The sequence below is a fragment of the Equus quagga genome, chromosome 3 (genome assembly GCF_021613505.1).
Source record: "Equus quagga isolate Etosha38 chromosome 3, UCLA_HA_Equagga_1.0, whole genome shotgun sequence".
NCBI classification, from domain to species: Eukaryota; Metazoa; Chordata; class Mammalia; order Perissodactyla; family Equidae; genus Equus; species Equus quagga.
Window position 1 is genome coordinate 98,496,401 of NC_060269.1, and position 14,500 is coordinate 98,510,900.

General features: G+C 32.7%; 1 protein-coding gene across 7 annotated transcripts in view; it reads left to right on the top strand.

Moving 5' to 3' along the window:
* ANKRD17 (ankyrin repeat domain 17) overlaps nt 1-14,500 on the top strand; it is a 161,865-nt gene that overhangs the window by 105,255 nt on the left and 42,110 nt on the right. For 5 of the 7 annotated variants that reach the window (XM_046657012.1, XM_046657017.1, XM_046657016.1 and 2 more), the window contains 6 exons: nt 596-744; nt 8,699-8,810; nt 8,967-9,112; nt 12,596-12,738; nt 13,298-13,511; nt 13,995-14,170. In XM_046657012.1, coding sequence (XP_046512968.1) covers nt 596-744; nt 8,699-8,810; nt 8,967-9,112; nt 12,596-12,738; nt 13,298-13,511; nt 13,995-14,170 — 940 coding nt within the window. The remainder of the gene's footprint in view (nt 1-595; nt 745-8,698; nt 8,811-8,966; nt 9,113-12,595; nt 12,739-13,297; nt 13,512-13,994; nt 14,171-14,500) is intronic. The other 2 variants (XM_046657013.1, XM_046657018.1) reach the window with 1 other exon arrangement.

A 14,500-nucleotide genomic window follows, 5' to 3' on the forward strand; every position in this document is an offset into this window, starting at 1 on the left:
TGTGAGAAATTATATTTCTGTGTGAGGATCAGGTTTTTATATTTGACTATGCTGTTGTACTGAGGACTACAATTCAGAATATTATTATCCCCCTGTCTGTAGTTAGTGAAACAGTAGGAGGTGTTTTAAGTGATTGGATAGAGACGTCTCCCCAAACAGTGATGTTATTTTTATTAGTTCTAGACTGTGAAGTTTGAAATCGGCAGGTAAAAATCACGTTTTCCTCCTTCTGAACTTGACTATTTTGCCTTTTGTTCCTTTTCTGATTAAGAAGATATAATGGACAAGTCTCCATTTATATTTAATTTTAATTTGTAAAAAATATTTTTGTTTCAAGGTTATTTTTTAAATTAAGCTTTTATGATTACATGCCGTAAGAGGGGAATTTGTTTTTCAGATGGATTATTATTTAGAAAATCGGTTACTCTCAATATACATTATAATTTTGGACTGTTGTCCAAAGTCAGAAATAACCAGGAAAATGGGTCTACCTGTGTACATTTTGCTTTAAAAATTCTTTATTTTTTAATAATTATTTCTTACTGTTACCTAACAACGTTTCATCCATATTAAGTGCAGTTATTTTGTTCAACAGCAGTCAGTGGAAGAGCATCTGCAATGTCAAACACTCCTACCCACAGTATCGCTGCTTCCATTTCCCAACCTCAGACTCCAACTCCAAGTCCTATCATCTCTCCTTCAGCCATGCTTCCTATCTACCCTGCCATTGATATTGATGCACAGGTAAGCTCCAAGTTCAGGAGTGATGGTTTTTAACTGGAATTATATCATCATTAAAAACATTAATCAGTGATTTAAATCATCTCAGACTGCTTTGTCTCCAGGCAAAGAGCTGAGCAGCAGTTATAAATAAATTAGAATCCACCTTTTTACCTGCTGCTGGAGGAGAGCCTTGCAACAGAATCCACATTTTAAAAAATAAAGTACCAAATACAGATTATTATGGATAATTATATGATGGTCTGGTTTCCAAGGTCATCAGATAATCTTTTTAAAAACTTTAGTTTGAAAGAGAATATAAAAAGAATTAACTTATTTAAGATGAGTGTGTATTTTCTTCTAATCTTACATTAGAAGATATGCTTTAAAAATCATAATAGATTACATGTAAAAGAAAAGATTCTTCCATTTATATATCATATATACTCAATTGCATTTATAGCAAAAATTCTAATCTTGCTGACTGAAAGATGTAGTGTCTGTAACACTGTTAAGTAAAAAAAACCAAAAACAATAAAACGTAACAATTTAAAAAAAAAATTAGTTTACCATGAAATCTCAGGGCCAAGTGAGGTTGGAGAGAAAAGGATAGTTTGTGTTTTGCCCTGAAGAAACACCAAGAATCCTAGCTTAGAAGACTGCTGAATGAGGTTAGGGGTATATGGCCTTCTTCAGGACTGAGAAATGTTTGTAGTTTATTTAGTTTTGTATTTTGATTAATACTGGAGAATCATGGGGACAAGGGTGAGGGTGGTGGTGTACATTATAAAACTTGTAGTTTTGCAAATGATCAGTTCTTTATAAACCTGAATTTCAGGAGGTGTGTGAGTGTGTGTATGTTGGACTATTAAGGGCGTGTACTCTTAACCTATTGGAAAGTAAAGCCTCCTTTTCATTAAAATGTTTCTTGGTAATACTGTGAAAAAGGAATTTCATTTCTCTTCTTACTTTCTTCCCAAATGTTTATCGATTTATATGTGCTTTTTTTTTGAGGACTAAAAATTGTCAGGGACTATTTTAAAGGAATTATCTAATCTACAGACCACATATAAAGTAGCTACTCTTAAATATCCATTTCTCTGATGAAGAAATTGAGGCTAAGACAGAGATTAAGCATTTTGCTTATGATCGTTTCAGTAAACTAAGAAGTGGTGTGGCTGGGAGTCAAAGCTTAAGTTGGTTTGACTTCAAAGGCACTCTTCTTAACTATCATACTGTATAGCCTTTTATGAGGGATTCATTTGATGAATTGCAATGGTTTACATTTAATATTGATAGCATTGTAAAATTGGATTGAACTTGGTATTGAATTTGCATTGTTTCCTCCAATGTTTTTTGCTCTAAGGCTGTTATGTTTTAACCAAAAGCATATTTTCTAGTTTTTATGGGATCAAGAATTGATCCATGAGCAAAGTAAAAACTTCACCAAAATATCAAAGGGTTTCTTTTTAAAAATGCTTTTTAATAAAACAGCCACAGAAAAAGTTTCTCCAAGTGTGGTCATGATTTTATTGAATTTGAAATTATTATGGTGATGGTGAAATCTTACCTGACTATACCTAACTCAATCAATCAACCATCACTCTATTATAAATTAACTTCTGAGAATTTATATGGAAATATTTACAAAAAATTTTTTTAATTAAAAAAGAAACTTACATTTTAAATGTAGTAGACATGCTTCTGTAGAAAGATTGACTGTCACTCTAAAAATCTCCTTCTTTTCCTGGTCTCTACATTAAGGTTTTTCAGTTGGGTTAGCCTAACGTGGGTTACATTACTTTTCATGGAGTTTACTGTAATTGCTTAGTTAGACATTAGAAAGTTTCTGCTTTGGGAAACATAATACAAAATAAATATTTGGAAATAATCGTTTACCATTTTTTTCATTAATTTTTGATGTTTTTAAAAATTTACTAGTTTTTATGAAACCAAGCAGGTACTTTAAAAAGTAAAAATAAATATTCTTTTGTACTCAATCCATCTGAAGTTTTTTCTAGATTCTAAAATAAAAATTCCATGTGATTTTACATAGTGGATATTTTGGTTTAGGTGTGACAGTACTGTGCCATAACAGATAAGTGATAGGATGAAAAAATTAATACCAGGTTTCTTCCTGTTTTGAAATATCAAGCATTCTCTAATAATTGGATCTTTCATTTGTTTATTTAACAAATTTTGGCATGTACATTCTTAACACTTTATAGGTACTAAGTTTTTTAACTTAATCTTTATGAGAACCCCATCAAGTAGGTACTGTTGTTATTCCCATTTTACAGGTGAGAAAAGTGGAACTTTTTAGTTAGAGATACTAACTACCTTGCCCAACTGCTAATTTATGATGGAGCCAGCTTTCAAACAACTCTGGCACTCTGCCTCTAGAACCTGTGCTCTTAACCACTGTACTATGCTGCCTCGTTTTCAAATTTTTGAACATTTGAATTACAGTCATGTGCCGCATTATGTTTCGGTCAGTGATGGACTATATATATGATGGTAGTCCCATAAGATTAGTACCATATAGCCTAGTGTTTATCGTATGTTATACCACATAGGTTTGTATAAGTACACTCTATGCTGTTCACACAATAAAGAAATTGACTAACGATGTCTTTTTCAGAACGTATCCCCTTTGTTAAGCGACACATGACTGTATATTAACCTGGTAAATTAGATTATAGAAAATGGGCCCGCCACCTAGATGGTAAAGGATCCACATGTTTCTCATCTTTGCATCTTTTCAGCTTGTCTCCTTGGCCACACCGCATGTTTACATCAAATCTTAATTTAAGGAAGAACAAAAGAAACGTTAATTTTTTTAAAGCTTCTATGTATGTCTCCTTTTTAAAATGCTAATGGTTCTTAAAATGGTCCTGCTTTAAACTCCTTTAATTGATCATTATAGTTAGGAACTAATAGTTTTAACAAGGAGTAGCAAAAATCATGTTTAATTTCTGGACCCTAAAGAATGCTGAAGATAAAAGTTTGTGTTCTTTGTAAGGTTCCTCAAATCTAATGTTATATAACTAGAAATCATCTTTGGTTTGCAGGTGTGTGCCACAGACTGTCCATCTCTCATGTGGCAATTTTAGTGAATCACGTTTGTCTGGATAATTTCAAAACTTTTAAGATTAATACCACATATTGTCCTGTTATCAAAATTTATTTTAAGAAACATCAGTATATGATCGTTTGAAGGAATTATTTGCGACTATTTTACCATGCTTTCTGATAGCATAATTCTAATCTTTATTTTCCTTTTTCTTGATGGTGTAACAAAACTTAGACCTGCATACTCTAGATAAAGAAATTCGGAAGCAGGTAGAGATTTTTAAGAACCACTGGATTTATATGAAACAGTAACTCAGTGGAAGGTTAGAGTTGAATACTACTGAATTCATTAAATATTTTCTGTATTTTATTGTATGAAATTTTGATTAACTCTAATAGTCCCTAAAAGTGAGAAAGAACCAATTGTGTTCTGTTCATGAGTTGTAAAAACTTGTGTTCCAGCCTCCCTCCCTTTTTATCTCTTGTTTTTTGTATATTTCTGAACTGCTTGTCATTTTTATTCTTAAACTTGGAATAACTTATTCAAGTACATCTTCAAAAATGAGAAAAATAAATACTTCCTTCTGCAGTTTTGCCTTTTTTCCAGTTTTTAGTAATTAACATATATCGACTATTATCTTTTAAGGAGGGTAAACATTAAATTTAACTTATATATCAAGACTGAAACTGTAAAGTATGTAAAATTATGTTTTGCCTTTAATGGTATAAACATCATTTGGATATTTTTCTCTTTTCATGTTGGTTTTGCAATACAGAGAACAGTTTGGTCACAATGATTTAACAAGGGAAATTAAGGATACCAGGAAAAATGAGTTAATAGTGATATGTAATATGCTGCCATTAAAGCATTCTGCTTAAATTCGTGCATTCTACTTTATATGAACTGTTTTAAGCAGGTTATTTACTGTTTTACTGACTGTTCTTGTTTATTGAGTACCCCAAAGTGTTATCCTTTTTAATCTTATATATGACCCTTGACATGGTTAGAGAATGAGATGTTTGGGATTGTTGAAGGTTATGGAAGTTTTAAAAAGTTCAGCCCTTTAAGTCCTAGTGGTTTTCAAAGTAATTTAATAACTTTAGATGTAGTTAATAGATACACTTCCTTTTTTACAAACAGTTCAGGTATGTTTTTTACCCTCATTGCAGCTCGTTAAAAGCTGCCTTTTCCTTTAATATTGCATCTATCTTATGATTCTTTCTTGTTTTTCACTCTTACATAATTGGATAGTCCTGTTGATAACTCAGAGAATATTTTTATATTTAAATATATTTTATCATTTCTTAATAAGGTAGAGTCATCATAACAACATCTATTGTAGTATGGAATTGTATATTTTATGGTATCTTGGGCTAAATGGATATTTTCTTTAGAATATAAACCTGGATGAGCTTTTAACAAAGCTGGACATCTTTCTCCTTTTCAGGTTTCTCTTAGATATATGACAAAGAATGTGACTTGTTAACCAATAACATGATTTTAGTGGTACTTTGCCTTCCAGAAAGTCATCTTTATTATTATTATTTCCTTGATTAGCAATATTCAAAACCTTATTTTTTTCTGTACCTTGTCAATCATTGTTAATTTTAACCCAAACTTCTACTTCAGTTAATTTGTTTTTTGATATATTGCAAACAAGGTTAATATTTCTTACCATCTGGAGATTGTGTAGATGAGTATTTGGGGGGGGGGAGTAGAAGCCTCACTTCAGAATCTGTAAATTCTTTCATTACTGTCTTACAAAGATTGTCATAAAATATTGGTTGTTTTAATTTCTCCTTAATCCAGAAATACAATGAAGTTACCCACTCTTAAGTTCCCCAAGGAATTTGGTCAGTCCTCCTTTCTCAGCTTTAAATATTTTTTTCTTCAACTCGCATAATACGTTGTTAATATTTCTCTCATAGTTTGAACCTAAATTTGCCCTGAATAGTAAAAGTAAGCTCCTAGTGAGCAGGGACTGTATTTACTTATCTTTGTCAATCATAGAGTACCTAGCAGAGTACTTTGAATATAAAAGGTGCTTCATAATGCCAGTTGAACTGATGTTTTATAATGTTGAAAACCAGTATTTTACTGATCCACTAAAATTTCCCATGCTTCTCTTTTTCAAATTTTGTTTGCGTCTTCATTCTCTATTTGAGATTGGCACCACTTCCTAAATTACTCTTTAACCTCTGGAAGACTTAGAAACCGCACGAACTTCATCATAAAATTGATTCTTCATCATAAAGTTGACTCTTGTACTGATTGTCTATACACTAACATAGAGAGCACATAAGATACTTAACATGTTGCCCTCATTTGGCTGTGTCCTAGGGCCCCTCCGTGATGTAATGGGAAAAGCAGGATTTTATTATCCAAGATCCTCTTAGTTTTTGAGCCGGTCCTTACTGGTTGTTAGCTTGTGTGACCATCAGAGGGTTATTTCTCTGAGCCCTTATCTCCTTTTCTCTGAAATCATACGTAAATCCTTCCCTATAAACCTGAAATGAAGATCAAATACTATAACACAGTCAGAGCTGTCACTCATTTAAGTATTCATGTCCTTCTCCATTGTTGTAGTTGGTGCATCTCTCCCTTGTGGCCATCCCTGATCTCTGCAGTCAGTAGCTCTGCTCTCTGCCAGCCTCTTTTTGCGGTCTCCCTCTTCATCACTGACTAGTAGGCTTTTTCTTATTTCTTGACTATCGATTTTGCCTTTTGTCTCTTGTTATTCATTTTTTTATAATGAAGTTTGGTTTTTAGAGTTATTGACCTTCTGGGAGAATATGTCTTTTTGTATTTATGATATAACTATAATAAGTATTATATAAATATAATATATGAATATTAAAACACAATAAACATTTCATATATATAGTCCTTTGTTTTGTTAGTAATAATCTTTGGCTCTGTGACCCTTTACAGCTATTGTCATTCATTCAACTTAACTATCATTTATTATTTCCTAGGCAAAGCATCACTTAGAGGTGGAGAATGCAAACATGAATAAGACATGTTCACCTTCCAGAAATGTATGGTCCTCTGAGAGTGATAGACACATAACTAATATTAGCATAAGAAAGATTGATGATAAATGCTGTAATATAGATGCATGTGTAGAAATGAGGGAAGATGGCTTACAACAGCGCTGTTCAATAGAAAAATAATGCAAGACACATATGTAACGTTAAATTTTCTCTTACCACATTAAAAAAGACAAGTAGGTGCAATGAATTTTAAGAACATATTTTATTTAACAATGTATCCATATTATTGTTTAAACATGAAATCAAGGAAAAAATTACTGAGCTATTTTACATTTTTATTTCATACTAAAAGTATTCAAAATTTAGTGTGTATGTTACTTACAGCTTAGAGTGATCAAATCATCCTGGTTTTCCTGGGACTTTCTTGATTTTAACACTTAAAGTCCCTCATCCCAGAAACCTCTCAGTCCTGAGCAAATCCGGATGGTTTGTCACCCTATTTAGAATATATCTCAACTTGAACTTCATTGAAAATACTTGATTTGCATTTAGATTAAACTATTGTACAGTTGAAAAAGTAGATTCCTTTTCTCAGGTTGCTCCAGACATACTAAAAAGTTTTCCAATAACAAAATTGAGTATTAATTTTTAAATATAAATGATTTAAAGTTAAAATGAAATTCAGTTCCTCAGTCACACTAGCCGTATTTCAAATACTAGTGGCCACATGTTGCTTATATAATCTTTTTTGTACAGCACAAGTTTAGAGTACTAAAGTTATAAGGACTTAGTTCACTAAACAAGCTCTTAAACTGTGAGAGAGTATGACCACTGGTAAATCTAATATTGGTCACTATCATTAGAAGTCATAAGTAAATTGTATGTAAACCATGTCATGTCTCAATTATTATAGTCTTTGTCTTTCAAAGTATTCTATATTTTACTATGGTTTTTTTTTTGTTCCTTTAAGTATTTTGGGGCTTTGTTTCCGAATGCAGTTAAGTTACTTGGAAACAATTTTTTCATTTCAAGGCCTGCTTTTTAGCTTTGTTAGATTGGTCCGGAACAGCTAATTTGACCCCACTGTTAAGGATTTTACTTGTTATCCTGTGTGTTTTGAGGTCTTTCTACTCTGGGTGGTGGGAACCAAACTAAACTATTCCTGCCCTGTGTAAGTTCTGGGTGTTGTTCAGCCTGATCCCTTCTGGAGGTATTTCCCTGGCCTCTGATAATTTTCCTCGTTCATATGTGCTGATCAGAACTCAGCTGAAGACTTGAGGAAGGTTGGCAGATCTCTGGAGTACTCTCTGGAATACTCTCTCTCTGTAGCGCTTTCCTCTCCAGTAGTCTGCCCTTTGAATTCTAGCAACCTTGACCTCTCCAAATTCAGTCTTCTCGACTGAGGGAAACTGCCAGGCTGTTTGGGTACCCTCCTGGCACTGCAGCCTGGAAACTCCTGGCAATAAGTTGAGTTAATCATTTCTGTCCTCAGAGATCACTGTTGTGCACTGCCTGTCTAAATACCATCATTTCAAATAGTTTATCCCTTTTTTTTAGTTGTTTTGAGATAGGAAGATAAATCTTGTTTATGTTACTCCATTAATGGCTGGAAGCGAAAGTGGGTCCACAGTATTTCTTTTAATCATGTAGTTGAAAATAGCATATGGTTGGAAATCATACTTTTTTTCTTCATGCTTCCTTTAAGAATTGCCCATAAAGTTCAAATATTATTTGTAGCCTTTAAAATCACAAGTTGGCCACTAATGTGGAAAAAAAACCTTATTATCCAAATGTTTGATACAGTAGAATGGTACATATGTATCTGTGTGTATTTGGTATATGTATATAGTGTAATTGATGTTAAAACTTTAGAATTATCTAATAAGCTAATCAAAAAATTAATTTTTTACAGACTGAGAGTAATCATGACACAGCGCTAACACTTGCCTGTGCTGGTGGTCATGAGGAACTGGTACAAACACTGCTAGAGAGAGGAGCTAGTATTGAGCACCGAGACAAGAAAGGTGGGGCCTACTTTTGTTAATTTTTTTTTCCTGGAATATTTGTGTTCTATGAATAAATACTACTTCTAGCCCTATTTTGATGGTTAGACATAATGGAAAACAGTATTATTGTTCCTTTGTTTAGTGTGTAGTGAAAAGATCATTGTTTTTCTCCAGGTTTTACTCCACTCATCTTGGCTGCTACAGCTGGTCATGTTGGTGTTGTAGAAATATTGCTGGATAATGGTGCAGACATTGAAGCCCAGTCTGAAAGAACCAAGGACACACCTCTATCTTTGGCTTGTTCTGGGGGAAGACAGGAGGTAATTTTTCTCCTCCATCTATTTAGCAAATGTATACTTTTTAACTCACATGATTTTATGGGAATGGTGGATTAACATTTAGATTTCTCATAGTAACTGAAACTGTTACTTATTAGTAAAAGGACAAATATTAGTGTTAGCATAAGCTATCTTGCCAGAAAAATCATATGTTGTTTATTATTCTGCTCATCCAATAGTAATACCTGCTATAGGAATCCTTGTGTGTTGCATTCAGGCTAAGAGAATGATTAAGACGTCCCAAATCAAATCAGTAAGCTTCTGATAAGCAGGGCCTAAATTCACTCAGCTTTTCCTGTCCTACTGTCCTAGAGTACCTAGCATGAAAGGTACTTAAAAGATTAGTAGAGAATTGCATATTCAATTTTTAGTTGTTCTGAGGACCTTTTCTAGTTTATCCCCATCCTTTCTCAACTCTGGAGGTAAGGTTCTCAGATAAGATTATATGACCTTTTAGTTTTTTAAGGAAGGTAGAACGGCTGTTGTGATCAGGTGTAGGCCCAAGAAATTATAATTCACACTGTCTTGTGTATCTTCTTCTGGCCTTTGGTAATCAACTGGATGACCTAATTTTTTAAATCCATTTTTTAAATCCAATGCTATGTACAAAGGATATAAGGCTTTTGATTAGCAAGTCATGCTGTCTCTATAGATTGACAGCTTCTCAATCAGGGAATTGTTGACTCTTAGATTTAGTAAGTACCCTAGGTCATCCATGTCAGTTTCCCGCTCAGCTTAAAAATTTTCTTTCTTTTTTTTCAACATCCTGATTATTATAAAATTTTCTGTCTCTACCAAGCTAAAGTATGCCTTCCCTATGTTTCCCTACTATTCCTAGTTCTGTTCTTTGAACTAATGGAAAGAGGTTTATACTCTCCTAAATCTCCAGATATTTGAGTCTTTATTTGCCAGTCACCTATTGTTTATGTGAAACATGTCCTGTTCTTTTGATTGTTAGCTTGAGAATACCTTTTCCAAACCCTTCACCTGGCTATTCCACCCATTGTGCTGTATCCCTCCTGAAACATTGTATCTAAAAGTACTCTGACCACAAACTGGTGTTACCATTTGTGTATCTTAAACCCCCTCCTCTCCTTTTCCTGTCATAGCACATCAGTTACATTGAACTCTAATAAGTTAAACCCAGTGGGATTTTTAATAAACTTGTAAATAAAAAATTTTGAGAGGTGGAATAATTCCTGCACAGAAAGACTGGGAAATGTAATAAAATGGTACATATATAGAAAGATAGGGCTTGGTGATCCTTTATCTTGTGAATTAAAAAGAATTGGAGCCTAATGAGCCTACAAGCATTTTTTTTTCCATACAATTTTTGCTTTGCTGTGTCAGTAATTTTTGCTCCTTTATATTTAAAGTAGATATTTTGTGTGTGGACAGTTAGATGCACTGCTATTAGAGATGTTCTGCTCAAGAGACAGCAAAGGACCTATTTCTACTGTGCTATTTTTTCTGGTCGAATGAATACATTTGTGTCATTTTTTTATTTTCCTGTATCCCCACATGGAGGTGATTGATATGTTAAAAGGATTTTACAACAAATAATATTAAGATAGTAAAAAATAAGCCAACTTAATCTCATAAGTTATTTCTACTACATCAGAAAAAATAGAGATCCCCATGAACGTCAAATTGAAATGTGATAGCAGAAATTTTTGCAATTAAATAACAACATTAATAGAAAAACTTGTATTGGTCAGAATGTAAATGCTTCTGTTTTGAAATATAATGAAAGTTAAACTTTGACTTAAGTAAAATTTTCACTAATTTTGTACCTTGAAATAATACTTGCTTCATAAGTAATAACAAATTTTTCAATTTTGAATCAAAAAGAAATCAGTTGATTTCCTTCCTTTCAAAGCAATATTAAAATCTATAGCATACTCTAATCTGTATGCATTCTTATTAAAATGTAACAGATGAGGTTATAACAGTTATAGAAGTCTTTTAGGGTAATAATTTTGTTTTTAACACTGTTGCTTTCATTTGGTGTCATTAGAACATTGGAAAGTTATTTTACCATAAAATCACAAACTAATTTTTTTTATATTGAATGTTTATTACCTTTTGGAAATAGATCATTTCCTCTGAAAGATAACTAAGGTCAGTTATCTTTGCATAATGGAATTTTAAAAACTTGAGAAATTTGATTAAGGATTTCTATTTTATTGCTTAAGAGACTGTTTCTAAAATAAAACAGCCTAATGCCATTTTTTGGTCTTATTTTTATAACCTTGTCACGTAAGCCACCTAGTCGTAGTGGTTCTAAAAGCAAAAAAGTGATGGACAGCAAGTTATATCTAAAATTGGTCATAGCTTTTTCAAACAAGTAAAGTTTTAACTGGAATGTAACACAAAGCACTGTTTGTTAATGTTTATTTGCTATTTCCCAGTTAATATTTTAGGATGCATTATTAATAGTAAGAGCAAGGATAAGAACTATGAACTTGAACATTCTTTAACTTCCCCGTGCCTGTTTTCGAAAATGAAGATGAAAATACTAGTACCTGTGTCAAAATCAAAATTAAAGCCTTAATTTTGATTTCAGTATGATAAACTATAGCATATTCATATAGTGGAATGCTACACAATACAAATGGCTCTCAAACACTATGTAATTTCATTTATATGAAGATCTAAGATAGATGAAACTAATCTGTAGGTGGGATTGACTTGGAAGCATCATGAGTAAATAACAGATTTAAATTACATTACGTTTATGCGTTTATCAGACCTTGGTGAATGTACACTTAAGTTTTGAGCATTTATTGTAAGTTACAAATTTCCCCTAAAAACTGAAAAAAAGTAATAGTCTAGTTAATGATATGCGTGCTATCAGTATTTAAGGGAAATTGCAGATGTCTACAATTTACTTGGAAATGCATCAAAAAATGAAGAACAAAGGAATAGATGTGATAAAGTTCAGCAGAATATTAATGGTAGAATCTAGGTAGTGGTTATATATAAATTTTTTCAGTTTTTCTCTATGTTTGAAAATTTTCATAATAAAATGTTGGAAAAAATAAATGTTAGCTTTATTCCAAGTTTTTTTTTTTTTTAGCATTTATCAATTTAAAAAATTTATTTTAAAGATATTCACATGTATAAATGAAAAAATATTATTCTATTTTTCCACTGTGTGGTGTAATAACTCAGAAATATTAATTCCAAAGTAGCATTGCACAGCAACACATGAGGTCTAGATCTTTCATGAACACGCTGTGCCGTTTCATCAGATTCCAAAATGATTTTACTTGAGAAGCTATCTCTTTGTTGGCCTCTAAGACGTCTTGCTATCATTTGAGACTAATTTTATGTAAAGGATGAAAGAAGGACTTTTCCCTTCTGTTATTATACAATATATGAGGAAAAAAGACAAATCAGAAATATATACCTTGCAAATTGTCTCACCTTAAGAAAGCACACTTTTTCCTTTTTTCTTTCCAGGTGGTGGAGCTATTGTTAGCTCGGGGGGCAAATAAAGAGCACAGGAATGTTTCTGATTACACGCCTCTAAGCCTGGCTGCTTCTGGTGGCTATGTGAACATTATCAAAATATTACTAAATGCAGGAGCTGAGATTAATTCTAGGCAAGTTTTATTCTCTCTCTACATGCCCGTTAAGAATGTTATGTTAAAGATATTTTAGAACGTTTATATTTTTAGTGCCATATTTAGGAAATGCCTTCATTACAAATTTAAAATTCAAATTACTGATTTTTAAGATTAATTTTATTTAAGTATTTAAAACTCTTTATGTAGAACGTGAAAAAATATCAATTACTCTATTTCTTGTGGAACTAACGTACATCTTTTTAATGAGTTTTTATTAAGTAAGCAAGTATGTGCTTTAGGATGGAAAATCTGTCTTTAGTACCTTAATGATTTAGTAATCACTTTTCAGCCCAAGTCATATGTTAAATGAGATACAGAAAGTATTCTACTTCTGGATAATAAAAGATTTCTAATGGAGTCTTGGTAGTATCTTAAAGACTTACAAGGTCTGAGAAAAATGATTATTTTAAATAATCCTGCAAAATAAGGAACCTTAAATAAATCCTGAAATAGAATTCTATATTATCATCCAGTTTTTCTGGGACATTTAAAATGTGTATTTTTCCTTTTGTTCTCCCCATACCTCCACCCCCAGAACTGGTAGCAAATTGGGCATTTCTCCTCTGATGTTAGCAGCTATGAATGGGCACACAGCTGCCGTTAAGCTCCTGTTAGACATGGGCTCTGACATAAATGCTCAAATAGAAACCAATCGGAACACTGCCCTTACATTAGCCTGCTTCCAAGGAAGAACTGAAGTGGTTAGTCTTCTGCTTGATAGAAAAGCAAATGTGGAACACAGAGCTAAGGTAAGGAAAGGTCTGATATTTACACATGAATTTACTGCTTTGATATTTAAAGTGTACAGTAGCAATATGCTAATTAGATTTTAGTATTTTCTGGTAACATTTATCTCTTATATATATATTTAATCAAAAATCGTTCTGTATGACCCAAGTATTGCTCTTGAAAGTACCTCAACAATAAATTTTTATAGGTAATAGTGACTATAGAGTTATGAGCTGAAAAATATGTATTATCATGAAGGAGAAGAGAGGGAACATTTATTAAGTGCCAGGTACTTGCATCTTACACAAATTTTTTTAACAAATTGACATTAGGTAGAATTATCTTCTTTCAGTAGATACCACTGTAACTCGGAGGCTAGTAGTGTCAGTGCTAAAATTTAGTTGTGAATCTTTATAGTGTATTGCTCCCCAGATTGTTATTCTTTAACATTTTAGCTCTTTCTAGTCTCTTATGTGTTGTTTTTTATTTTTCGCTAAACCTAGACTGGCCTCACACCACTAATGGAAGCTGCCTCTGGCGGATATGCAGAGGTGGGCCGAGTTCTTCTGGATAAAGGTGCTGATGTTAATGCTCCTCCGGTGCCCTCCTCGAGAGATACAGCTTTAACCATAGCAGCAGATAAAGGGCATTATAAATTCTGTGAACTTCTCATTGGCAGGTATGATGTTACCGCACCCTTCATATATGAACACAGTGTGACTAGTAATTACTGTTCTCTCTGGGAAAATTGTGCTATTAGAAAATCAAATGTGATTGCTCCTTCTATAAAATATAAGTGCATGTTTTGTTTTATTTTTTAAACCTACCTCTGTTCTGTTCTACCCATCCAGAGCTATGCTACACTGTCTGATTTATTTCAATGCAACCTAGAAATATTTCTTTTCTTCCTTTCCTGTGTGTGTGTGTACACTTTAAAAGTACTATAATTAGCTATTTAAACATCCGGCTGTTGTCATCCATATTCACATCGCCCACACAGTCTAAGTTT